The sequence below is a fragment of the Chrysemys picta genome, chromosome 8 (genome assembly GCF_011386835.1).
Source record: "Chrysemys picta bellii isolate R12L10 chromosome 8, ASM1138683v2, whole genome shotgun sequence".
Taxonomy (NCBI): Eukaryota; Metazoa; Chordata; order Testudines; family Emydidae; genus Chrysemys; species Chrysemys picta.
The window spans coordinates 24,872,476-24,899,540 of record NC_088798.1 but is presented as its reverse complement, the minus strand read 5'-3'; the positions used below and the strand labels follow the sequence as shown (position 1 = coordinate 24,899,540).

At 43.6% G+C, this 27,065-nt stretch overlaps 1 protein-coding gene and 1 long non-coding RNA gene across 19 annotated transcripts in view; one reads left to right on the top strand and one right to left on the bottom strand.

The window, feature by feature from the left end:
* The window catches only part of USP33 (ubiquitin specific peptidase 33), an 84,126-nt gene extending 71,639 nt beyond the window's left edge, over positions 1–12,487 (top strand). For 11 of the 18 annotated variants that reach the window (XR_010590002.1, XR_010589997.1, XM_024107854.3 and 8 more), the window contains 4 exons: positions 2,345–2,453; positions 7,533–7,635; positions 8,244–8,312; positions 11,255–12,487. Coding sequence is in view for 11 of the 18 variants with exons in the window: in XM_024107854.3 (XP_023963622.2) it covers positions 2,345–2,453; positions 7,533–7,635; positions 8,244–8,312; positions 11,255–11,412 (439 nt within the window). In the remaining 7 variants the exon portion in view is untranslated. Of the gene's footprint in view, positions 1–2,344; positions 2,454–7,532; positions 7,780–8,243; positions 8,313–11,254 lie in introns of those variants that run through there. The other 7 variants (XR_010589996.1, XM_065555456.1, XR_010589995.1 and 4 more) reach the window with 6 other exon arrangements.
* LOC135973225 (uncharacterized) lies at positions 2,345–26,559 on the bottom strand. Its single transcript, XR_010590003.1, has 4 exons — positions 26,470–26,559; positions 4,300–4,401; positions 4,053–4,189; positions 2,345–3,285 (listed from the first exon to the last, which is right to left on the bottom strand). It is a non-coding gene; the product is annotated as an uncharacterized LOC135973225 (long non-coding RNA).
* Positions 26,560–27,065: the final 506 nt, after the last annotated feature.

Sequence of the window (27,065 nt, the reverse complement as noted above, 5' to 3'; positions counted from 1 at the left end):
CAAATTAAATTTTTGTAAGTGGAGTGATAATAGTCCTTAACAACCAAACTTACTATCTTCAGAGGTTTCAAATAAAATTCTCTTCGGAGTCAAGATCTTAAATGCCAGATTTTAGACTGGAGCTTATTTGTACTGCTACAACTTTACAACAATGCCTTGTTTACTCAGATTAAAGTGCCTTTTACCATTGCTTCAAAGGACTGGCTTGCAATTGTGGTTTAAAAAAAACCCACTTAGCATTAATTTAATTTTAAAAAACTACGCTCCAGGCACAGTGGGGTCTGCGGGAAGCGACGTGGGCTGAGGGATGTGCTGGCCGCCACTTCTTGCCGCCCCCATTGGCCTGGAGCAGTGAACTGTGGCCAGTGGGAGCCGCGATCGGCCAAACCTGCCAAAGGTTGCCGATCCCTGTTCTAGCAGTTGGCAGAAAAGGTAAAGAAACGGAGAAATAATCTTCTGTGAACAAAACAGTGGACGTTGACCAAGTTTAGATGTTGGAATCATGTAGAGCAGTGGTTCTCAAACTTTTTTTCCACGGACCACTTGAAAATTGCTGAGGGTCTCGGTGGACCACTTAATGATCTTTCCAAATGTGTGTACCATTAGCTAACTATTGTAAAGCACTGTGGATAAAAGTGCTATATAAAAAAAACTTAATAATAATTAACAGTTTTTTGTTCTACAAATAAAAGCACACAACTCATATTTTAATATCAGTAGTCTTACCTTTCTAATCCGATGGATGTGCCCTCTCTCCCGCACCTCGGCAGCCCCCAAGTTGGGGCTGGGAAGGAGGGGGGATTTCTCCCCTGCCACAGAGCTGAGGCTGGGAAGGAGGGCCGTCTCTCCCCGGCAGCCGCAGCCCTGGAACTGGGCAAAGTCACCCTTTTCTCTGGCCACCGCAGCCCTGCACATCCCAAATTCCCTCCACCCCCTCTTCTCACCCCACTGCCTCCTCCCACCTGGCCCCTCTTCCCCCACCCCCAAGTCCACCACCTCACCTTACATCTGTGTCTTCTCCAGGGTCCAGGCACTTAATTAGTGGAGCCATGCCTGCGTGGCTCCACTAATTAGGTGGGTGGCCCTTCGTTCTCTTGTGTGCAGCTGGCCAGGCGCGTACCTTAGAGGGAACTATCCACGGACCGCAGTTTGAGAACCTCTGATATAGAGAGCCAATAATAAATATCCCCATTGCAATATTTTTCAACACAGAACTTGGTGACATGTTTGCAAATACATTGAAATCGTTTTGGTGACATACAAATATGAAGTGGAGATTTTTAATGTGGCATATCACACATGCTTATATTAGGATTTTGAGTCAGAATTACCAGGTGAAGTTTTTATTCTTTTGGATGATAATTCCTTTAAGCCATGTGGTGGGTGGATTTTAAAAATATACTGTTCCTCCTTTGTTTTTAAACTTCAAATACGTTTTTACTGGCATGGGGTGGGGCCGAGGGTTTTAGTTGTCTTGCAGTCCACCTCCATAGTTTTGTTTTAGTTTTGTGCTCATTATTTTTCAGAAACAAAAGTGAAATAAAACCGCTAGAATGACTCTGTGTATGTCAGATAAATTGTGCATTTAAAAATGCAAATAGAATTGTTAATAACTGACTAATAGCTGCTGTTTGAATCCTCATCTGGGAGAAATGTCCAAAAGTATTTTGTTTTTTAATGGTTTTTGTGTTAATTGTATTAATTTTTTTCTTCATTCAAAATTGTTGGGTTTACAGGTAATAAATTGCTACTAGCTTTTTTGTGGTATAGCCATGAAGGCTGGGGGGGGGGGAGGGAGCGCAGGGGGGGGGGGAGTTGTTTGCATTTTGATAGTGGATAGTTTCAGAGCAATAAAGATTATTTTTATCTTTAAATATACTTTTTTTTTTTTTATAGCTTGGTGCAGTTCATTGAAGGAACTTGTGGCCAACTCTCTTTTTATTAGGAGAAGATTTCAGTAATAAACTATTCAAACTGGGTCTAGCGAGGCAGAATCTGAAAGATACTTGTTTCCAAAGTTCAAATGCCAGTATCCCCAGTTATGGTAAATATTACTGTAGTGCGGAGAATAAATGGTAGCCTACATGTGTCATAGTGACCCGAACCTGAGTGTATCATAGACAACTTTTAACAGCTCGTATTAGTATGTGCAGCTGTGCTTTGCCCCAATTTACAGATGAATTATCCAAGGTAAAAGCATTAAAAATAAGAAATTCAGCCTATACTTCTGAGTGTGTTTGCCACATGTCATTAAAGCAAACAGAATCTGGTGCTGACATTCTCGTGGAGGAGAAATATGAAATATTTGTCATGAAATTAATAATGAAATTTACTATGATTATAGGTTTGGGGGAGGACCGGCTGTTAACCACCTGTATGTTTGTCATACCTGCCAAATAGAGGCTGAGAAAACTGAAAAAAGAAGGAAGACTGAATTGGAAATGTTTATTCGGGTAAAAATTAGTAATCAATATTCTCTGATACTTTCCAGTCTTTTTTGTCCTTATCTTGTAGATTCTTCAGAAGCAATATTTTGACCAGGATTCTCAAATTCTTTCATAGTGTGATTCATATTTCAATAGAGCAGGTTTTTTACATGAACCACCTACTCTCATTTGCAATAATATAATAGCCCTGTGGTATCTATGGCAATTGCGTATGTGGGACCTGTAACAATAGGGAAACATTGAATATGTTTTTAGCTGATTTTTTTTTTTTTTAGTGCTACTTAGGTGGAAACAAGGAATAGAGCCAGCACCATATGAACAATCAGTTCTTCTTTGAGAAGTGTCCCTATGGGTGCTCCACTATAGGGGTGTGTGTGTGCGCGTGCCTCCAATACCAGTTTAAATCCACCAAGATGGGAAACACTTGGAACTGTTTTGCAGAAAAGTGTATTCATCAGCCACTCTTCAGTTCCAGGTGGCTAATTACCGGGCCATGTTGGCCAAATATGACTACCAGAACTATGTGAATTTCTTTATACCAGACCTCCCACAAAGACTAATTCATGGCGATAATTAATGAGGGCCAGCTGATGGTGAAAACATCTCTACAGTCCACATTAGACATGGCAGACACAGCAGCTTGTTCAGTTTCCACGGCTGTGGTTATGAGAAGGGCTTCGTGGCTGCAGTTGTCTGGCTTCCTGAAAGAGGTCCAAACCACTGTAGAAGATCTTCCTTTTGAGGAAACGAAGCTGTTCGCCGAAAAGACACATGCTTCCCTTCACACATTAAAGGGTTCTTGGGCGACCCATCATTCCCTGGGGATATACATGCCGGCCTACAAAAGAAAATACAGCCATTAGCCACTGTGTAAGTCCCTGTCATTGCAGTAAACACCTCAATATTTGTCAGAGATCTTATGAACAACAGAGAAAGAAATCAAGATTCCCCAAGGGAAAGCAATCGGGACCACAATTGACTCAGCCCTCTATCTTGAAGCGGCAGTTTTGCTTCAGTTTGGTTTACAGGCCAAACAGAGACAACATAGGCAAGCTTATATCGATGCCCACCAGGGTCAAGCAATCCTTAGACTGGTGGAAGAACCCAGTAAATGTCTGTATGGGACACTGTTTGCTCAGTCTTCCCCATCCCTTTTCCTGACCCCCCCGCGATGTATCCCTTATAGGTTGGGGAGCGCATCTCAATGGCCATGCAACATATGACAGATGGTCTCCAGCAGATATGTGTCTCCACATCAACCTGCTTGAGCTCAGAGTGGTCAGAAATGCATGCGCTCACTTCCTCCCACTGGTCAAGGACATGCATACAAAGGTCATGATGGACAACGTGACCTGCATGTACTACATAAACTGACAGGGAGGCGCCAGGTCTCATTTCCTGTCTGTAGAAGCACTGAAGCTATGGAACTGGTGCATCTGCCACAACATCTTAATCTCAGAGGCTTATCTACCGGGAATACACAACACGATAGTCGACAGTCTCAGCCGCAAATTCCCACACGACCATGAATGGGAAATAGAATCGATTCTACACAACATATTCTGACAATGGGGTATGCCGGTACTAAACTTGTTTGCTACTCACCAAAAAAAGAAATGTGTCCACAGTACTGTTCCAGGGCAGGGATTGGTTGACACTCCATGGGAGACGTTCTCCTCCTTCCTTGGGACAAGGGCCTTCTTTATGCCTTTTCCCCCATTTCCTCTATTGCTGAAAGTTCTCTTGAAGATAAAAAGGGAAAAAGCAAACATCATTCTGATTGCCCCCACCTGGCCCAGGCAGATGTTGCAGCTGGCATTACGTCCACCGATGACTACCGATCACTCCTTACCTCCTGTCACAGAACGAGGGTCACACCCTCCACCCCAATCTGCAGCTCCTGCGACTCAAAGCGTGGCTCCTTCATGGTTCCAGCACATAGAAACATCTTGCTCTGAGGAGGTACAGGAGGTACTATTACACAGTAGAAAGGGCACTACACGTCGTACCTAACTTCAGAAATGGAAGAGGTTCCAGATCTGGGGCCAACCCAAGGGTGTCACCCCTAATTCAGCCACCCCAGTGGTGGTCCTAGACTACTTGTTGATCTTAAAGAAATCGGGTCTCTCTATTAGCTCGCTGAAGGTTAATTTAGCAGCGATCATAACCTTCCACCAGCAGGTAGAAGGCTACTCAATCTTCTCCCACCCAACTACAAAGAGGTTTCTTAAAGGCATAGCAAACCTCTTCCCACAACCCAGGCATCCACCCCCACCCCAGTGGGACCTCAGTCTAGTGTTAAAAGGACTGACTAGTCTGCCATTTGAATCCATGACTTTCCATGAAGATGATGGTCCTGCTTTGAGCAGGGGGTTGGACTAGATGACCTCCTGAGGTCCCTTCCAACCCTGATATTCTATGATTCTATGATCACCATCACTTCTTCCAGAAAGATAGGGGAGATGGCATCTTAACCAGAAAGAGTTTACCTGCTGAGTGGAAAAAATCTTTTTTTATGATGTAGAAAGAAGAGTTGAAAGGTTTTTTTTTAAAAAAAATTCTACTTCTCTGTCCTGTTTTCCTCAGAGTCTTCTTGGAAGACCCAGAAATAAGAACTTTCCGAGTTCTTGAAGGGCCTGAGCTGGAGAATCTTTAACAAACTGATTTTTTTCCCTCCAGTTGTTAGTTGTTTTAATTAAATAGATGTTAACAAACACAATCCTGAAATAAGAAGTTTAAACAATCTAAATATTAACTTCTTTAATGCGTGCTGCACAGTTGCTAGAGATATTTCCCTTAGTGGTATCTGTTCAGCTGTAGCACCCCCTCAAGCCTTGCGCTCATGCGCTGTTATAAGGGGTGTCGCCAGACCTGTGACCTCACAGTTCCTTCTTTTCCTTCTTACCACCTGTGACGGTTGCTGGAACGGTCTTTGGCTCTCACAAGACTTCTTACCCTAGTGGTTTAGACTTTTCTTATTGTATATCGTTCCTTCTTCTGTTAGACGGGCCCTGGCCTTCTACATCGACAGAAGAAAACCCTTCCGCAAGTCAACGCAGCTCTTTATAGAGGTGGCAGACAGGATGAAAGGTCTGCTGGTATCGTCCCAGAAGATCTCATTTTGGATAACCTCCTGCATCAAATTTTATTATGAACAGGCGAGTGTGTCGCCCCTGGTTGTCATGACTGCCCATTCCAGGAGGGCACAGGCATCGTCAATAGCGTTCCTCATGCAAGTACCAATCTGCAGAGCTGCTACCTGGTCTTCGGTCTATACCAGGGATCTCAAACATGCGGCCTGCGGAGCTCTTCCCTGCGGCCCGCCAAGCTCCCCCCCTTCCCCCCAGTTACTTTCTGTCACCGCCAAACTCCCCCCCCCCCCCCCGGGGGCAGCGAGGGGTGTATGTCAGTGATGCGGCCCTCAGGCCAAAGCTCTAGTCCTCATGTAGCCCTCGTGGTCATTTGAGTTTGAGACCCCTGGTCTATTCTTTTGTCTCCCACTACGCCATCATCCAGCAGGCCGGGACAGTGCCAGTTTCGGAAGAGCAGAGTTGCAAGCAGCATGTCCGTGAACTCTGAGCCCACCACCAGGGATACTGCTTGGGAGTCAACTAGCATGGAATCGACATGAGCAGGCACTCAAAGAAAAAAAACAGTTGTTGTTCTTTGAGATGTGTTGGTCATGTTCATTCCATGACCCGCCTTCCTACCCCTCTGTTGGAATTGATGGCAAGAAGGAACTGAGAGGGCGCAGAGCCAGTGGCGCTCCTTATATGGCGCATGAGCACGGGGCTCCATGAGCATATCGCCAGCCCTCCGGATAGCACTAAAGAAAAAATCTCTGGCAACTGTGTATGTGGTGCACACACCTTGCATGGAATGGACATGAGCAAGACATCTTGAAGAACATAAGCACTGACTCCGTGGGTGCTCTGGGGCTGGAGCACCCACAGGGAAAAACTGGTGGGTGCTCAGCACCCACCGGCAGCTCCCCGACCCGCCCCAGCTCACCTCCGCCTCCTCCCCTGAGCGCGCCACTGGGTCCTGCTTCTCCTCCCTCCCTCCCAGCGCTTCCGCTGCGAAACAGCCGATTCGCACATCAAACCTGGGAGCGAGGTGAGAGGAGGGGGTAACACGGCGTGCTTGGGGGAGGAGGCGGGGCTGGGGGCGGGGCCGAGACATGAGCACCCACCCAACATTTGTTGGCGCCTGTGTTGAAGAAAAGCAGTTATGGAAGGCTAGTAACCATTTTTTGTAGAGTTAAAAAACTAGGTATAAAAACCTCTTTCATGCTGTCTTTTTACATTATAACAAAGAAAACAAAGGGCACAAAATCAGTTTTTTTCTTTAAGGTCTCATTTGAAGGAAAGTCAGCAAGATCTCAAGTCATTAAGAAAACCAGGTTTAGATATATGAATTGCAAAGCTGTTTATATGGTAAAATAAAATGTAACTCATTCTTCTTTCACATATCTGAGTCTGGGTTTCCCTGACATTCCCCTGAAATGGTTGGTGGTGGACACTCTTATGCTCAATACAGGAGCATTAGTTTTAGTTGTTAGCAGGGCTGGCTCCAGGGATTTTGCCGCCCCAAGCAGCCCCCCTCTTCTCCCCCCCCCCAACAAAAAACAAACCAAAAAAGCCACGATCAAGATCTGCGGCACTTCGGCAGGAGGTCCTTCGCTCTGAGCGGGAGTGAGGGACCCAATGCCAAATTGCCGCCGAAGAGCCGAACGTGCCGTCCCCTCTCTGGTATGGCCGCCCCAAGCACCTGCTTGGTAAGCTGCTGCCTGGAGCCAGCCCTGGTTGTTAGTTATGGTACTAGCTTATTCAAAGGAAACCTAAAATCTTTAAACTCTCAAATGAAGTAGGATTTGACTTTCAGATATTTTCTTGTGATTCAAGACTATCAAGTGTTTACTGCTCTGATACCCTGAGAACGTTTAAATAATTTTGTATCAATCCAAATATTGCTGCTTTACTCATCAGATACTAGATAGAAATCATGGTTTACTGAAAAAAATCATTTTGCATCTAACTATAACAATGCAGGTAATGGGCTTGTCTGTTTTACTGTTTTTTCCAGCTCAACAGAGCATTCCAAGAAGAAGAATCTCCATCCATTTTTTACTGCATCAGTATGCAGTGGTTCAGAGAATGGGAAGGATTTGTGAAGGGGAAAGACAGTGGTAAGTAGCTATGTGGGGCTGTAAAACTCTCTTCAGTAGGTAGGTAATCTGTGCTCTTTCATTATGTTCTCTGCCTTATCAAATGGTAGTAACAGTAAAGTAAATTATGACTGAATGTTGTCAGAAGGATAGAACAAAGAATATCATGAGCAGAATAGTAAAGAAAATATTTAATGCATACTTTGATAGTTCCTAATATTATGCAGGAAGTCAATTTCATAGCGTACTAGTGTCATTAATAGAGCTGTCTTCAGGTGCAAATCTCTTTTGTAAAGCTACAATTTAAATATTCGTTAATACCTATTTTGGGGATTGGGCAAGGACAGTAATTGTGGCTACTTGCTTTTGAAACTGCTTGAAGATTTTATTCATTATTGCAATGATTACTCTTTGAAAAATGTCCATTTGTGACTTCATATCATAGTACTGTTGCTGAAAGCATGTTTCCTTTTCCTCCATACAAAGTATACAATTCAGCAGTCAGTGAGTAGACCAAATGGGAGGCAACTCAACTGCAATGCTCTTTAAAACAAATAAAAATAAAAACTACTTTCTTTCCACTTTCAGAGTCCTAATCTTTTATCCATTCTTTTTTTTTTCCACATTAGATCCTCCAGGCCCTATTGATAATACGAAGATTGCAGTCACTAAATGTAGTAATGTTATATTAAAACAAGGTAAGTATCTACTGATATTATAAATTCTTTATGTAGCCTATTCTTTGTTAATGGTTTGGGAAACATGGTGCTATGAAGTTCTATATGCATTTCTGTTATTAAGCCATAGGTTTTAGTGGTTTTATACTCTTCATGCTAAGTTTCAGATAATACATGCATGCCAATTGGAGAAAAAAACAGACACGTGACCCCAAGCAGCCAGGCCATCTGAGAGTTTACCCAAGAAAAGTAATGGACTAGTTTCTGTTGCAGATAAATCCAGCTACAGATATGAGTATAGAAAATAATGTAGAGAACTAATTTTCTATTGCAGGGGAAAGTATTTTCTCTCTGTCGTCTTTCATTAGCTGTGTACCACTCAATTTGCTTTGAGCTTGGAGTCTTTTCCCTCTAGGCTTTGAAGCTACTGGATGTAAGGTACATCCATTTAAACAGTCTATCCTGATTTGGCTCATCAGTTTGAATCAAGAATTACGTCAAACTAAAAGAATGTAGCCACAATATCTATGTACTCAGCAATGTACAAGACAAAAATATCAAAGTCTGTGCCCAAGAAAAATGCAGAAAATGGAAAAGTATAGAAAAAATGCACTGGGAGACCTGGAGGAAAAAGATCATATTAAATTTTAAAAATAATTGTAATAATTTTTTGAGCCTGATAGAAATCAGTATTCTAAAGGGGATTTGAATGAGAGAGCTGGGATCCTTTAGTAGACTGTTGTTGGTAGGTTATTACATACAGAGGGAGTCATCTGCATTCATAGCATATAGTACTAATGGGGGAATTCTCTGCCAAAAAAATTAAAAATTCTGCACAAATATTTTAAAATCTGCTTATTTTATTTGTCAAAATAACACAATATAATCATGCCAGTTTCAATTAATTTGGTAATTTATTTCAAAATACCTGTCAGCAAGTATGTCTGTAACAATACAGACAACAAAAAAAGATTCAGGAAATGTTTTTGGACAAATAGATTCTTACTAGGCATATGAATACAGATCTCTGAGGAGTAATTCATTTAAAGTACAGAACCATATTTCCTGCACCCCTCAGAAGCAGTGCAAAGGCTTGGGGGAGTCGGGGGTAACGGAGGAGCTGAGGGAGAGGGAAGTAGTTGCTGGGAAGGAGCCTGGTATGAACTTGAAGGGTTGTTGGGTATGGGTGGGAGAAGTATGGAACGTTTTTTTGGGGCGGCAGGGAGGGATTGTAAAGGAGCATCCCCCATGCTGATCCCTAGCCTCTCCCATTCAGTCAGGCACATCTGCCCCTGTCAACATGTGCCCTTCCACCTCCACTCAGCCACCCACTCGCCATCCCTGTATGATCCTACACCCCATCCCTGTCCCCATGTGTCATGTCACCCCCTCAACAGCCTCCTCACCTCATTTCCATGTGTCCCTACAATCCCTGTCCCAATGTGTCTTTGTGCCCCCACTTAGCCATCCCACTTCCCTTCTGTAGCGCTGCATGCCTGCCCATGTTGCCCTGCACCTCCCTCCCCCTGTGGTCTTGCACCTCCACTTGAGTTCAGTCCTCTGCCCTAGTCTGTCCTCCTCCATTAGCCTTTATGAGCCTACGCTGTCTGTCTCCCCCCATCTCCTGATCTGGCCCAATAGACGCTCTGAAGAAGGCAGGCTCTTTCTCTTCTCTATCGAGCTGGGGTCGGCCAGGAGCTGCTGCGCTGTTCTGGCACCACAGCACCCTCTGGTGGTAAAAAGGCAGAATGGCAGCAACTTTTCAACAGAAGCTATTTTCTGCAACAACAACAAAAATTAAAAATATGCACAGCATATGAAATATGCATGCATGGAGTGGCACAGAATTCCCCCAGGAGTAATATAGTAACTGTTCTCTTTCAAAATTGATCTTAATACATTTCATAATATTATCCTCTAAGATGTGGTTTTAAAGTTTACAGGCAATGTGCCTAAATATTTACATTAACCTGTTGTTTGGTTTCTATGAGACTTAGACCCAGGGCATATTAGAGGTTTAATTATTTAAACTCTGTATACACAGTGGCACAGTGTTCATAATCTTAAGCCTCTGACTATAACATACAACAACAAGGAAACTGTGTTAAATCACTTACTGCTGGTATATTGGTCACCAAGCTCTCACTCTAGCTTAAGCTATCCTAAGCCATAATAGAACTCGATAGGAATTGGAAAAATATTTCTACCAAACTCACTTGCCTTGCATTGACTCGGAGTTGAAAGAGAGAGAGGTGACAGGAACTCTGGTAAATACTGTACAGCACCACATAATTGCTGATCCAACACCTGTTAAAGTCAATGTGATTCTGTTGTCATCTGTAATGTCCTATTGGTGTATTCTTCCTTGGGTTCTGAGAATTTCTTTGTGTTCCCTGCTTTATATTCCGCACGTTTAGTGCTTTATCTCAGCCACTGTGAGCAGACTGGACTCTGTGGAGTCCCTTAACTCCATGCCTTAGTTAGCTGGAGTTGGATGTGAAATCCTTTATTGATTGCCAGGACCTGAACACAAGCTTGTCTGCAATCAGCCTGGTGGACAAATATATCAAATAAGATGATTCATTATAGATACTTCACATTTTATAACCTATTTTGGGTTTTGATATGCTAGTTGTACATTTGAGATAAATTAAGTGCCACATTCTCTGGTGACCAGTTGGTTTTGGTATCAATTAGTATTGAATGTAAGAAACAGTTTGTTCTCCATTATATTCTTGACAGTTCACTTACAAAATACTGTCATCAGGTTGGATAGTATGCACACTGTTACTGCAGAAATTCAAAGGGATGATATTAAATTTGAGTGTTTAGTATTTAGGGCAAGACGTTTTCTGCCACTCTTAAACATCTTTTTTTTAAAGCCACACAAGAGTTTTACTCTAACTCATAATCTAAACTTTTTAAGATACGCTTTTGAAAAAGATTAAATATATTGTTTTCAGGAGCAGATTCTGGACAGATTTCTGAAGAAACTTGGAATTTTCTCCAGTCAATCTATGGGGGCGGGCCAGAGATCATGCTCCGACCACCTGTTGCTCCAGTAGAACTTGATGTGCTTCAAACAGAGGAGAAGATTGAATTAGAAACTCGTAGTCTGTAGCCATCAGCACAAAGATGAATTTGTAAGAAATCCTTTCCACTTGCCTAACACACATTCCTGAAAGATGTTTAGTTTTTATTTTATTTTTGCCTAGAAAGGGGCAGCTCATTGGGCATTATGTTAGTAACGGAAGAATTAGTTGAAACTTATAATATAGATTGTTAAAAAATTTACTTTGAAACCTTTCAGACAGACTATTCCCTTCATTTTTTGGAAGGTATGTGATTTACATATTTTGGAACATTTAGTTAGTTGAAAAAAGTCACAATTTTTGCTACATGTTAAATCTATGCTATCCTTTGTAGAATTATAAAATTGAGATGAAGGATTTTAAAAATGCTTTTAAATATCGCTATGAATTGCTGATCAGTCTTCTGAAATTTACAAAATGCAGTATGTCTTTAATTGTACAGTTTTGACAAGACTAGATATAAAAAGAGCATATTTTAAATGGATCATGGGGAAATAGTAAACACTCAGGAAAAGTTAAGTTTCACTTTGTTTTGTTTGCACTGCAGTGTATAAAATAATGAACAGCATAAAACTTTCAAATGCTTTTCTTATTTGAATGTATCAAATATATAATTAGTCTGGATGGAATATTGTTATGTCAGTAACTTATTGCCTACTAAAGTTTAAATCATATAATAAGCTTCTGTATATAAACCTACCTAATATCTTCAATAGTATCAGTGATGGAAAAAAATCTTAGACTTCTTTAGGATATTTGTTTGAGAGCATGAAGCGTGGAATGTAAATGATTGTGGACATGAGACTGATGCGCACTTGAGAAATTAAATTGTCTAGTCTTTTTATAATTAAATGCATAAACAGTTCCTTCTGAAAAAATTTATTGTATAGTTACAAAACACTTTTTGGCATGATTTGTGATGTCAGAAGTTGGATAAAATATGTTGCAAGATTACAAAATCTTGCTGGATAATTTATACTGGAATGTGAATGGCATTCAATCTTTTTTCTTTTTTTTTTTTTTTTTTCTGCCTGATATAGCTACCAGCTAATCAACATTATTCAAGGCTGGTTCAAATAAAAATGACCTTTTAAAAACTGGAAATATTTATTCAAATGTGTTCAAATTCTTTTAAATACAAATAATTATAAAGTAACTTGATTGCAATAGAGATTTCACGTATTTAAGAGGTGTTCCTTAAAGTTTTCCCCATTTAGGTATTAGGAGATGGTGTTTAGAGACAACATGAGGTAATATCTTTTATTGGACCACCTTGGGGGTTGTTTGAAGGCCAGAAGAGGGGTTCAGGAAAGATTTCTTTCAGGATGGGATCCCCATCAAGTTTGGGTTGTAGTTTAATGATATCCCTATAGGTTCCAGTGTGGAGTGGCAAGTGACAACTACAAGTGTGCAGTCGTGGGTGGGGGACATCCTGTATTGAAGCAGGTTCTCTCAGGATATAAAATAAAATAATAATAATACTCCCTCTGAACACTGGATTTATGGTTTATTACAACAAACTGAGGGAATGATACGATGAGACTTCCTACAAGGCATGTATCCGATCTGCGACTTCTAGCAGCAAATGTCTCTAGTGGCTGATGGGGAGGGCTCTGAGTTACTACAGAGCATTCTTTCCCAGGTGTCTGGCTGGTGGGTCTTACCCATGTGCTCAGAGTCTAACTGATCGCCATATTTGGGGTTGTGAAGGAATTTTCCCCTGGGTCAGATTGGCAGAGACTGGGGGGGGGAAGGGGGGGGCAGGTTCGCTGCCTTCTTTGAGTGATAGTCCCTATTGTATTCCATTGTGTGTTTATGCATGCGGCCGAAGCTGGAGTATTTGAAAGTAGTAGTGTCCATTGGTTCGTGCATGCGCCCTTGCCTCACTGCATGGTTTCGTCTGAGGTGATAAAGAGGAGGGCGGACCGACTTTGTCTCCAGTTCCTTCTCATCACTGCATGGTCCGAGTGAGAGCTACTAGTATTCTCTCAAGTATGACACACCTTCAAACGTTTAGAATTGTATATAGTTAGTTTTTCTTCAAGTGTTTTCTGTTTTTACTGTTTTAATGTAGTTTTAGCTTTTAGTAGTGTTGTACTTAAAGTACTGCACAGGATCTTTTCAGGGGGAATAAGGCAGAACGCCACATTTATTAGTAATACATGTATTCATTAACACTGTATTATATGCATATAATATATTACACTTACACACACACACACACACACACAAACCCATTCCGTCTTGTTGTTACCAATTAGTTGCTCCCCTTAACTTCACTGGCCAGGTGAGTTAGATGGGGGAGGGGGTGGAGCCGGGCTTCTGCCGATCCGGATCGATGCTCCCATGTTGACAAGACAAGACCCGGGGTCCTCTGCAAGACACCTCACTTTTATAGCAGCTTTTCTCTCATGCAAATCTAGACCAGATTCAAACTTTGTGTCTGTGTCCATTGGTCCTTTGTGCTGCTTTTTTTTGAGTGTTGTCCCAATGCTGCAAAAAGGGTGTTTCCAAAAGAAGGTGCTTGCTTCTAACCCCCGAGGACGTCAGTATGTCTGCTTGTCTTTAATGAGCCCACTTGACACGCTTTATTGTCCTTGGGTTTGGCTCCCAGCCCCTCTCCAACAGTTGAGGCTGTCTGGAGGTGCTGCCTTCCATGCCTTGCTCATTCACACCTCATTCATTCAACAGGGCAATTGATTAAGAGTGGCGGGGGGGGGAGTGGGGGGAGAGCTCTTGTTCTACTGCTAGCAAAAAGAAATTTTTCTTCTATCTTATTCTATCCTGAGGGGCTATAATATTATACCAAGGGCAATGCAAAGTTTCTAAATGAGGTTTTGATACAAAGTCCCATGAAAACAGAGGTCACACATGGGTAGACCCACCACAAGGTTATATGAAGAGGCACAATGTAAAGTCATATGAAAATTATCAGAGATTGATCTACAGTAGTACAGAGAAACCCCGCTATAACGCGATGTTTGGGGTCCAAAAAATTCCATCGCGATAAATGAGGGGTCGCGGTATAGCGGGGTTTCAAACTGGTCAGTTTAAGTCAGTGGTCCCCAATGCAGTGCATTGATGTGCGCTGCCTAGTGCCCCTAGTGCCTTGTGCCCAGCAGGGGAGAGAATCCGCGGCCCCGCGCCTGCCGGGGACAGAGAACTCTGAGGCTGCAGGCGCCGGTGCTCTCTGTCCCCGGCAGGCGTGCGGCCACAGCTTCTCTCCCCTGCTGGGCACTAGGCGGGGGCACATCAATGTCCCGGCCGGCGCCATGGCGTTGGAGACCACTGGTACAGTACAGTATTAGGCCTTAAAGAAGAGCCAACTTATGATCGCATTATATGCAATTTCGCATTATGGCAGGGCGCGTTATTGCGAGGTTGTATTGTATTTGTAGTAGAACTGAGACTTCGGGGGAATGTGTTTACGGGTTATCCGTCCCACCACCACCACCACCTCAGTACCCATGGGTGGGTACCAGGCTATGCCAAAGACACCAAGATTTAAAATCTGTGCCGCCTGCCCTCATTCCTCCTTGATCAGCTATGAACATCAATGCTGCCTCTACTGCTTGGGAGAAGCCCACATTTCATCCGAGTGCAGTATCTGCAACTCCTTACCAAGCTGTACCCAAGAAGGCTGCATGGAAGTCGCCATGAGGCCTCATTCGGACCCAGGTTGGGGGGCTCCCCCCCTCCATCCCCCGCACATCTGTCTGAGACAGCCAGTGCAGCCTCCTGCTATGGAGATAGAGTCCAGTTCTGGCAGTACCACCGATACAGACCCCGTGCTGGGAGGTAAGGAAGCATGCACATAAGCATGGCAGTAAGTCTTTCTCCAAACCCAAGAAGGATGTCTTCCAGGAGTTCCAGCAACTGAGAGGCAGCATGCTTCAAGATCCACAAGCATGACCAAAAAAAATGCACAAACCAGCTGATCCGTTAGTCCCGAGTACTGAGCCCACGCACACCATCAATGTTGGTCTCCCTTAAGACAAGAAATGGATCAGTTTCGGAAAACCCTCCACTCCAGCACCGATTCCAGATACGGAACAAGTACCATTAACGCCAGGGAGATTGGAGAAAACACTAGAGCCATATGAACTGTTTGTCCTATGAAAACTGAGATCTCCATGCCTTCCACTACCATCCACATCTAGGGAGGCCAGATGTCCGACTCAGGACATAGCACAGTCAAGACACACTTCAACACATCCTCCTATGGTTTACATGCTTCCACTGGCTCTGACAGTATCACCCTTAGAACTGGGATCCGAGTTTTCCTCAGAGGATTCCAATGGAGTATAAGGGCCTCCCATTCCCTACTGCCACTACAAGTACCCAAAAAGACCACTGGCATCATGGCAGTACCCTCTTCTACAACAGCAGAGGAGCAACTGGTTTCCCACACAATAGGGCCCTCTGCAGCACCCACCAGATCCTGGCCCCAGTACTCCTCCTCAGAACTCACTCATTTCATGAAGGAGGTTTTGCCTCTATCCCCATATACAGCACCTTCAAGCAGATGCTTCAAACCAGGTATGGAGGAAGAAACGCTCAGTCCAGTTACAACAGTAGGGCCGGAGCAAGAGCATTTTCCATCGCCCTCTCCAGATGCTGCAGTGACTTTGGCTTCCCCCTCACCTCCAGATGACTATTGGCAATTCCAAGATCTCCTGTGAAGGGTATTGGATGACCTTCATATCCCATCCCCCTGGAGAAAGTACAAGACAAGCAGCATCAGCTCCTGGACATCCTTCATTCCTTGGTACCGGGTAGGGTTCCTCTGCCGATCAACGATGCCATTCTCTAGACAGCTCGAACAGCTTAGCATACTCCAGCCACATACTATGTCTAAGGTGTCTGAGTTTCTTTCCTCACCTCCCTCCCGAACCCAGTTCCTTTGTGGTGCAAGCAGCAACTGAATGGTCCAGACCCTAACACCTGCACTAGACCCCAGCTGATAAGGAGGGCAAACAATTTGACTTTCTGGGAAGCCAGGTCTGCGCATCAGCTAGCCTCTAGTTCCAGATTTCGAACTATCAAGCCTTGTTGACCAAATATGAATTCCTCAACTAAGACAAACTGGACGACTTTACTGAAAAGCTGTCTCAGCAAGATGACCCCGGTTCCAGTCTATCCTGAATGAAGGGAAACTGGTGGCATGGTCAGTGCTTCAATCTGCTGTAGACATGGCAGATACCTCATTGTGCTCGATGGCTGTAGGCATTGTCATGCAGAAGGAATCGTGGCTTCATTGATTTGGTTTCCCCACAGGTGCAAAATACATTGAAAACCTCCCTTTCAGTGATTTGCATCTTTTTAACCAGAAAACTGATGATTCACTCCACACCCTGAAGGATTCAAGAGCCACACTTTGATCTCTGGGCATCTGTACACCTGTACCCAAGTGGAAATTCTACTGCCCACTACTAATACAATGGTTCAGGACTACCCAGTTTTTCCACCAAAGACTGAACGAACCACCGCGCAAGCGCCAGAAGACCCAATACCCTGTCCTCCAGGCCCGCCTACATCACACATGTGTAACCTTCTCAGAAAGACCCAAGGTGCCCTGCCCCCCCACCCCAGTGCTCCCCCACCATCCCGTTCGACCCTCCCTGAGGCAACCATCAGCCACCCGCTTCAGGATCCTTCGCAGAACCCAGATCCAACCCCCAATGGAGGCTACACCCAGGGCTTGGGAAGAACCGGGCCCAGAGGATCAAAAACCTAGGGGAAGCTGTGAAATTAATATGAACTGTAGTGCCTGTCACGGAGTGTGGGGGACACACAAGGCCCTGCGCCTCCGGCTTCCTGCGATTCACCATGACTCTCAGCCAGCCAGTAAAGCAAAATGTTTATTTAGACGACAGGAACACAGTCCAAAACAGGTCTTGCAGGTACAGACAACAGGACCCTCCCCAGTTAGGTCCATCTTGGAGTCCCAGGGGCACCACAGCCCCACTGGGGGGTCAGAGCCCCATCTGGGCTCCCCTCCATTAAATCAGCCAGCTCCTGACAACCCCAACTCCCTCCAGCGTCTCTCACCCCACCTGTCCCGGCTCCTCCCCCAGCCTTTGTCCAGTTTCCCAGGCAGAGGTGTCACCTGGCTCCAACCCCCTTCCTGGGTTCTCACGTTACATGCTCAGGTATCTTTTCTCAAGGCTAGTCTCCCATCCCTCAATACAGACCGTCCCAGCCAAACTCACCACTCAGTATTCAAAGACCACATTAAGAACAGTCCCAGTTCGTCACAGTGGCCATGTAGTATCAAACAGTATCGAAACGGGGGGGGGGGGGGGGGGGGGAAAGTAATGTGTACCTGAGAGCTAGTAAAATTTGGGGGGAGGGATAGCTCAGTGGTTTGAGCATTGGCCTGCTAAACCCAGGGTTGTGAGTTCAATCCTTGAGGGGGCCACTTAAGAATCTGGGGCAAAAATCTGCCTGGGGATTGGTCCTCTTTGAGCAGGGAGTTGGACTAGATGACCTCCTGAGGTCCCTTCTATGTCTAAGCAATTAAAAGTGCAAATTACTAACCACGTGGCATCCCAAGCCTACACCCAGGACAAGTTGCTGGCCTTAAGACAGGACTTCCAGGTGGAAAAAGCAAAACGCACCGGCCTGGAAGCACTGGCTAAGCAAGTACTGGTCCTTCAGGGACTCGTCAAAGATTTAACCATTCATGCCCACATTCTCCACCAAAAATGTGACAGATTTATGTTACCAATCTGCCTGAGGCGTCAGGTGATCAGGCTGAGGCCACAGGATTGTTAGGGGAGGAGATGAAGGAGCACAACAAGTGACTAAATTTTAGAGGTTTATTAATAAAATAACAGCGGTGAGTGATGGCTCCGCCCCCATGTCACTCAGAGGAAGGAAGAAAGTGTTAGTGCCTGTGCCCTAACCCACTTTTATACTCTCATACGCACAACTCGAGGCTGGCCAAGCCTGGGTGTAACGTAAGAAGAAGAGAGGGAAGGGTGGAAAAGAGTTCTGTCCTGTGCACAGGCCGTCCAGGGTCCGCTGTTAATCTCAGATTTGCTTCAGCTTTTAGGAGGGTTTTAAATCCTAGGGGCGTTTCATTCAGGGACTTCTGTCCCCCTTGCTCTTTGTATCTGTCCAAACCAGCTTTTTGTGGCTTCCCCAGCTTTCCCAAAACACACCGGCTTCAGGGATGCGAAACAGTTATTTTCCCCCTCGCTGGCCTTCACCATCTCACTAGTTTTTGCAATCACTGCAGTTTGGTTCAGCTTGCTTCTCTTTTCTTTTTTTACGGCTGGTCAGTGTTGAGATACGAGCTCCCGGCTTTTTGGAATCAGAGAGTCTGTGTGCATTGGCCTTGAGCGGCTGGAGTCGGCTCCTTATCTTCAGACCAGCTGGAGTGTCGAATTAACCCGTTCCCTTCTCCCTTCCTCCCCCTTTGGCCTACAAAGGAATCTTTCACTCCACACTCACTCCTTTAACCCTTCCCAAAATACCTTGCGATGCCTATAACAGTGTTAGCAACATACAATGCTGATTTGCCTCCCCAGGGAACCCCCTGAGTGACGGGGCCATTGGGGTGTGACACCTCCATGCAGTTATGCTACTTAGGCATTATCTAGAGGCTAGCTGAAGAAAACTGTTGTAGGTTATACTTCTCTTTGCTGAGGTCCTAGAAAGGAGGAGTCAACATGCTTGTCACATCACGGACTGTGTGAAAGTGTTTGTATATTAAATCTAATTCCCTGCCTAAAACCAAAATAGTGTCAGATCCCAAATGAAAAATCTTCTCTCTAAAGTGGACTCATTTCAAAATGAATCTGGGGACCAGCTGACATGACTGGCAGGTCTTATAGCGTCTGTAAAATATTGCATATTACATCACACAAGTCACCTGAGCACAATTTTCCTTAGGAGTCATAGATGGGTACATAAGTGGATTTTAAAAAGTGATGTTTTCTGTTTATCCATGCAATCTATTTCCTCCCAGTTGTTGGAAACGAGCCAAGTTTAATTTTCTGACAATTACTATCTAGAGATTTTCTGCTCAAGATTTTGAACTGCATAGGGGGAAGGTAGAACACTACATTTGGACACTAAAATGAAGAAATAAGGTGATAATGTTTGTATAAGATGACTAGACTCATTTAAATTATGGGAAAGGTGGTTGGTTGGTAAACTATGAAGGGGGGGGCATTGCTTACATACAGCACAGTGGGAAAAGGCATTTGATTCTTGCAAGTTGGTACTATTTTAGCTGAAAATAGCTGCAGTCATAAAAAGAAAAAATACCAAAACAATTTTTATATCCTTTTCTCCAAAAGAAAATGCAAATTCCTTCCTATTGAAATTCTGATTGTGCAATGTTTGCTTTCCCCAGAAATCAACACTTTTTGAGGTGACTAATTTTATTCTGTCTCTTCTATGTACCTTTTTGTAGTGTACATTCTAAAACAAGATGTCCTGGTTACCATGGTGACACTGACATTTTTCCCACGGCTTTCATTAAAATGGTAAATTTAAAAGAAGAGAGATGTAGCACTGACTGATACGCTGTATTCATGTTTCCTTCCACCTAGGGGTAAATCTTCTCTACAGGACCAACTGTAAGACTTTTTAATTAGATAATCGGTTTTCTTAGCAAAACAAACACTTCCATAGTTGCCCAAATGTAACTGGTTGGTTGCAATTAATTCAGTGGCTTAATTAATCATTAAAAGTTAAACAACATTTCTAATTACATTTCTTGTCTAATGCTGTTTAAAATTAGACTGATTCTGATTTAAATACACAAGCAATAAATATCAAGACATTTTTTCAGCTGTGACTTCTTCAGAATCTAAAAATCCCTGTACAAATTTAGTAGAGGGACACATTGTCTCTTACCTTTTTTTTTCTTTTTGTTTGTAATCTAATTAGTTCACTTCCCTGCCCAAGAACCAAGCAATATAGAATTAAGCATAATGTTTATAAGTAAGTAACAAACTAATTATTACTGGTCAAATAAATGCCAAAACAAAGACAAGCGAGGGAACAGATCTGAATCAAATTTACTGTGAGTGTAATATGTTACTGTAAATAAATATTAGTGGTACTGATTCAGTACCAAGCTCTTACCACAATCTGAAGATAATTTAGTCCCCTGCAAAAACTTAGGCCTTTGTATAGTCACATGCATCACTGCTTACAGGATTGGAGTCTTAATTTAGTAATAGTTAATGGTTCATCTCTGTTTACAGTGTTCGGGTTAGAAATGGAAAATGCTTTGGTGCCACAACTACCATACTTCTGGGACTTCTGATGAAGTGTCAGGAACCCTAACATAAGAACGGCCGTACCGGCTCAGACCAAAGGTCCATCTAGCCCAGTATCCTGTCTACCGACAGTGGCCAATGCCAGGTGCCCCAGAGGGAGTGGAGCAACAGGCAATGATCAAGTGATCTCTCCCCTGCCATCCATCTCCATCCTCTGACAAACTGAGGCTAGGGCCACCATTCCTTACCCATCCTGGCTTATAGCCATTAATGGACTTAACCACCATGAATTTATCCAGTTCTCTTTTCAACGCTGTTATAGTCCTAGCCTTCACAACCTCCTCACGTAAGGAGTTCCACAAGTTGACTGTGGGCTGCGTGAAGAAGAACTTCCTTGTATTTGTTTTAAACCTGCTGCCTATTAATTTCATTTGGTGACCCCTAGTTCTTGTAATATGGGAATAAGTAAATAACTTTTCCTTATCCACTTTCTCCACATCACTCATGATTTTATATACCTCTATCATATCCCCCCTTAGTCTCCTCTTTTCCAAGCTGAAGAGTCCTAGCCTCTTTAATCTCTCCTCATATGGGACCCGTTCCAAACCCTTAATCATTTTAGTTTTCTAGCTAAGATAAATAATAAATCAGTGCAATTTTTCAGAGTGAATAACTATTAAAGCTTGTTTTTGAAAATGATATATTAGACCAGGGATGGGCAAACATTTTGGCCTGAGGGCCACACTGGGTTGGGGAAATTGCATGTAGGGCTGGGACAGGTGGGTTGGGGTGCAGGAGGGAGTGCGGGGTGTAGGAGGGGGTGTGGTGTGCAGGAAGGGGCTCAGAGCAAGGTGTTGGGGCAGAGGAGGAGTGCGGGGTGTACGAGGGGGCTCAGGGAAGGGTGTTGGGGTGCAGGAGGGGGTGCAGAGTGTGCGGGGGGGCTCAGGGCAGTGGTGCAGGGAGGGGTGTGGAGTGCAGAAGAGGGCTCAGGGCAGGGGGTTGGGGTGCGAGATGCAACAGGGGGATCAGGGCAGAGGGTTGGGGTGCAGGGTGTGGCAAAGGGCTCAATGCAGGGGGTTGGGGCTCAGGGCAGGGGGTTGGGGTGCAGGAGAGGTGTGGGGTGCAGGAGGGGGTTGAGGTGCAAGCAGGGGGCTCAGGGCAGGTTTCCCGTTCCCAGCCAATGGGAGCTTTGGGGGAGGTACCCACAGGCAAGAGCAGTGCACGGAGCCCTCTCCCCCACAGGCCACAGGGACATGGTACCAGCCGCTTCCCAGAGCAGAGTAGGGCCCGCAGCGCCACGGCGGTGGCAATGCCATGGGATGAATCCAAAGCACTGAGGGGCCGGATCCGGTTTGTCCACTCCTGTATTAGACTCAGATTTCACTGAGATTTGTGAATGGGATTTTTTTTCACCAGCTTGCACTGGTTGATGATCTTTCCTGCACTAGAAATAATACATTGCATTTCAAATTGTATCACACTTACTACTTATTGAGAGACTGCATGTGAAATGCTCAATTGTAAATGACTGATTTCACTAGGAATCCTACCACATATCTGTCCTTCAAACAAAGTTGTATTTGGTCCCAGAAAATGTTTCACATCACAACACGGCCATTACTGTGTCAGAGTGAAAAGTATACAGAATGGCAGAATTAAATACTTTTTTTTAAAAAGCTGCCCTAGGAACAAAATGAAAACCCCACAAATACAACTGTGACCATAAATAACAGGCCTTTTTAGTGTTCCCATAGTCGTGGATGCCAGGCTTCTTTGCAGGAACAGTAAGATTTTTAGACTGGAGCCAGAGGGGAAAAGGGACAGCACTGGAGGAAACCCTGGTAGGAGAGGAGGCATATCCCAGATAAGGCCCTACAGCTGGCTCGTTGGCCTCCTGGCCCTGTTTTCTGAGGATCTGTACAGGGATGGGCCCAGGGAACAGCCTGGGGAGGGAGCGGCACAGGAGCTGGAACAGATCAGCAGCAGGGTAAGTAGCAGCCAACATCTTTATTATAATTATGGGGGAAATTGCAGCATAAATGGGAGGGATTTTTGGGTTATGGCCAATAAAATAGTTATGGAGGGTTATTGGAATGGGATGGCTTCAGACTCCGTTGAGGGTGGAAGTCATGCCATTTCCCTGGACCTCTTCCTTCCGTTGGACCACCATGTAGCCAAGTGTGTGTGTGGGGGGAGAATTAAACATGCAACTAGGTTTCCACTTAAAGAAAATCGGGATTACAGGTTTAGCAAGCATCAGTGCATATTTCTGCATATATTGCTCTGGTTGTAGCTATGTCACACTGGTAGACTGATACAGTTACACCGTTACTACCATTAGAGCCTTGTCCCAGACAGCATAGATTATAAACCCCAGTGGCTATATGAAGTGAAAAAAGTCCCTTGTGGATGTCTGTACTTGGTCTACTGACCAAGTCCATCCACAGGGGAGAAGGAAGTAGGGGGAATCGGTTCTTGTATTAGCAAGCCTCCACATCCTAATTCAGTATCCTGTTAATGTTCAACTGAATTTTCCTGCCCTCATGGCAGGTAGTGCTTGAGAATTTTTCATGCAGGAGAATCTCAGTGACATTTTTGGGCAGGGTAAACTTCCAGTGGTTGCTCTGTGGCTTAACAGCCCTCTCCACTCTTTGATATGTTGTTCAGCCAGCAAGTGATGAAAAGATCTCCATTGTATAGATAGATGAAATTCCAGCACTAGCCTGGAACATTTGCTCCCTCTTCCACTCGGGGACCTCCAGCAGGCTTTCCCAGCCTGAAATAATATTGAAACCAATACTGGTATCAGGCCCCTGGTCTAAATAGCCTAACCTGGTATATTTAATTAAATCCGAAATTCCTTATTATGTCTTTGGTCTGGATACATGGCTACCAGGAACTTCTGAAGATGCCAGTGTGTAAAGATGGAATAAAAGTATCAAATTATGCTATGACAGATGGGGGGGATTTTTTTCTCTTTCTATGGACCAAAAATAATTTTAAAAGTTGAAGGCCCTGTTGAAGGCAATCATCCAGGACTCTTGAGGAGAGGACCCTCAACCAGCATGGAAAAAGGAAAAGGCTCAGATGACCTGTTGCTTGAGATATGGCACAGGTCAGAACAACGAACACCTGGAGCAGGAGATGGAAAGAGAGAAGGCAGTGAGGGAGAATAGTGATGCAGTTCTTGATCATGCCCACAGGATGAGGGAGCAGTGTGAGTGGCTGGCCATCCTGATGGCTAGCAGCCTCCAGCTCCTGCACCATCATTAATGCGTACGGACTCTCCTTCACTTTACCACATCCTGCACCCTGTGCAGCCATTGGACAATCCAAAGATGGGGTTGGCTATGACCCACTCTATGAACTGGAATGGGCAGATGTTCCCCATTTATTCTATCCCTATACAATGTGTACATCTGCAGGTAATGAGAATGGATACACACACAACATCCAGTTAGCAATGAGACTCTAGGTAATGGCACAATTCTGCAAATTTGCACTTTCACTTACTTGTGTATATGGAGCTAGGATGCCTGCAATGGTTTTCAGAATACTTTTGATTATGTTAATAAGTTGGTTTGCTTGAAAAAAGATAGTCATGAAGTTTTCCAAAGCTTTTAATAAAATATCAAACTCTTACCATATAAAAGCGACAGCAAATAAACTCATATGTCTCTTACAGCTGCACAGGGCACATTTCCTCATGTGTCACCCTGCACTGAAAGGATATGGGAACACAAGGAATCACTCGTATTTCCCTTGCTTGCCTGGACTAGTCTCAGTAATGACAAAGCACTTTCTGGTTGCCTGTACTAGATCTGCAAACCAATGGTGTCAGGCTTACTCCATGTGAAAATTCTCACCCTTATCCACCAGATCTCAGCACGCTGCCATCATGCAACTTGCTGGTACATGCCTGCATTGGTGTTTATGACTCTGCCTTTTTGATTAACTGAGGCAGGGGCGGGCAAACTTTTTGGCCTGAGGGCCGCATCGGGTTTTGGAAATTGTATGGAGGGCCGGTTAAGGGAGGCTGTGCCTCTTCAAACAGCCAGGTGTGGCCCAGACCCCACCCCCTATCTGCCCCCCCCCTTCTTGCCCCGATGTGCTCCTTCCCCATCCAATCCCCCTCCCATTCCCTTACGGCCCTCCTGTGTCTGAACAGCACATAGAACAATGAGGCCCAGTGGATAGGGCACTGGATTGGAAGTGACAAGTCAAGGGCTCTAATTCCTGTCTCTGCTGTGGACCAGCTATGTAACCTTGGATGTGTCATTTCAGGGTAAGTGAAACAAACAGGAATAGGGAGGACAAGGTAACAATAATACAAGCATGTGTTTCATGTACATTAGCTGTGCACACAATGTAACTTACTGCCAGTGGAACCATTTTTATGTGAGTGTTCTGTAGGTAAAACAGAGCAGAGACTCTTCCAGAGGCACTTGAAGGAAACAAGGTAGTGAGTGGATTTATGATTTTTTGGTAGGAGTTACCATGGTCATAAGGGTCAGTACAGGGGAGAACTCCAGAAGTGAATGAATTAGCAATGAGGGCAAGGAATTTTGTAGGAGCAAAAATACAATCAACAGCACAATAGGTAATTAGTAATGTAAGTCTCAATCCTGCAATAGATCTGAGTAGTTGAATCCATGTGCCCCCATACCACTTCATTGCAGGACTGGGTCTTTATTCAGTTTCCCCTGTGTCTTACTCAGCAACAGGAAGAGGAAAACCATTGTTAAAAATAGTAAGTATGATTGCAAACCACAAAAGTTGGCAGGTTGACTCAGGAGGCTGAGATGACTTTTAACTAATTGGGGGGGGGGGGGGGGGGGGGAGTCTAGATTAAGTTGACAATGTCCCTCTCAGCAAAAGCTTCATTTAACTTTTCAACTCAGATTTCTTCTAGTGCCAAGGCCTACAAATAACTGTAATAACTGATCATGATGTAAATGGTATCAACTACTACAATTAAAATTACATAATGGTTTCCATTCCAATGTTACTCAGAACCTTCCTCAATTGTCACCCATCAGTCTGAAATTTTCCAGACCCCAATGGGTGTGTTACTTTTTTGGAAGTTTAAACCAAAATTCAAGAATGAGGAAAGTAAAACTCAAAATAGCTAAAAGTAATTTACAATTATAATGCAGTATTTTCAAATATTTTAAACTGTTACACTGATATTTTAGTTTTGTAATGTACAATCCAAGCTCCAAATATAATCTTAAATGACAATAAGTACACTATGGTAAGCTAAACAGAATGTCAGACTGCTGCCTTCTTTGAGTACTGCTTTTGTGGTTTATGAGTCATCAAAAGATCTAGATTAAATCATTTCCTTGTAATTCACTGCATTCCAGCCATTATTCTCTAGTCACCTGATTCTGAAACCTTTACTCTTGCAATTTGTACAATTGATTTAAATGGGAATAGTCTCATGAGTAAGAATTTCAGGCTTGGGACCCTATGCATTTATGAAATGGAGCAAAGTTGTTCTGTGCTGAATTATAACAGACTTATTCTAAATGTTTGTGAAAAAATATATTCAGTCCTTTCTCTTAGTAATAAAAATGTTTTGCTTGTTTCTAAGATTATCTTTTAGATTGCTAACATACATTAAACTTACAGGAGTAAATATGGAATGAAAATGATGACTTACTGCATGTATTTTAGTACAGCAACTTATATTTGCATAAAACCACTTTGTAATGGAGACCCACATTAAAGATTTATGTTAAGCAGACAAAGGAGCCACTACCTGGATTTATATAATTTATTTTCAAATTAAAAAGTTACCCCTATAAAACAAAACATCTGGATAGAGAATTAAAGGATATTTACTCATCTGTATCAGACTCATTCCTCCCATTCATGGCACACAAGGGAGATTCCAGGGATAGCTGGAAGTCATGGTAGCTCCTGGAAGCACAAGTAAGGAAAATGTTCATGCAGTCCAGGGGCAACAGCAAGCATGGCTAGGCAGCAAAGCAGAGGACTTGAAACCAAGATAACATGAGAGGTGAGAATTTGGCTTTTAATAGCACAGGCATTTGTTAAACACCTTAGAGACCATGAAAGCTTATGCTCAAATAAATCTGTTAGTCTCTAAGGTGCCAGAAGTACTCCTGTTCTTTCTTCTCTGTGTCTGTTTTTCATAGTTTTAGCTTTTCTAAAGCACACAGTTCTTGCACTTATTTAAGTCTAACAGCTTTTAAAAAATCTTTACACCTTCCCCTACAACAATAAAAGTTATGTCTGCAAAGGATTGTATCTATCATAAAAGTTACTGAGTCTTACCTAATCTATAAACATCATTTATAGTGCCTCAGTGACCTCATGTGCAAAGGTGTTCTATTGTTGAATTGCTGTTACAATAAGGACATGTTTCTCTCTGATCTCAACTAAACTCTCCCTTCTTTAGTCTGAAGTCATTCTTT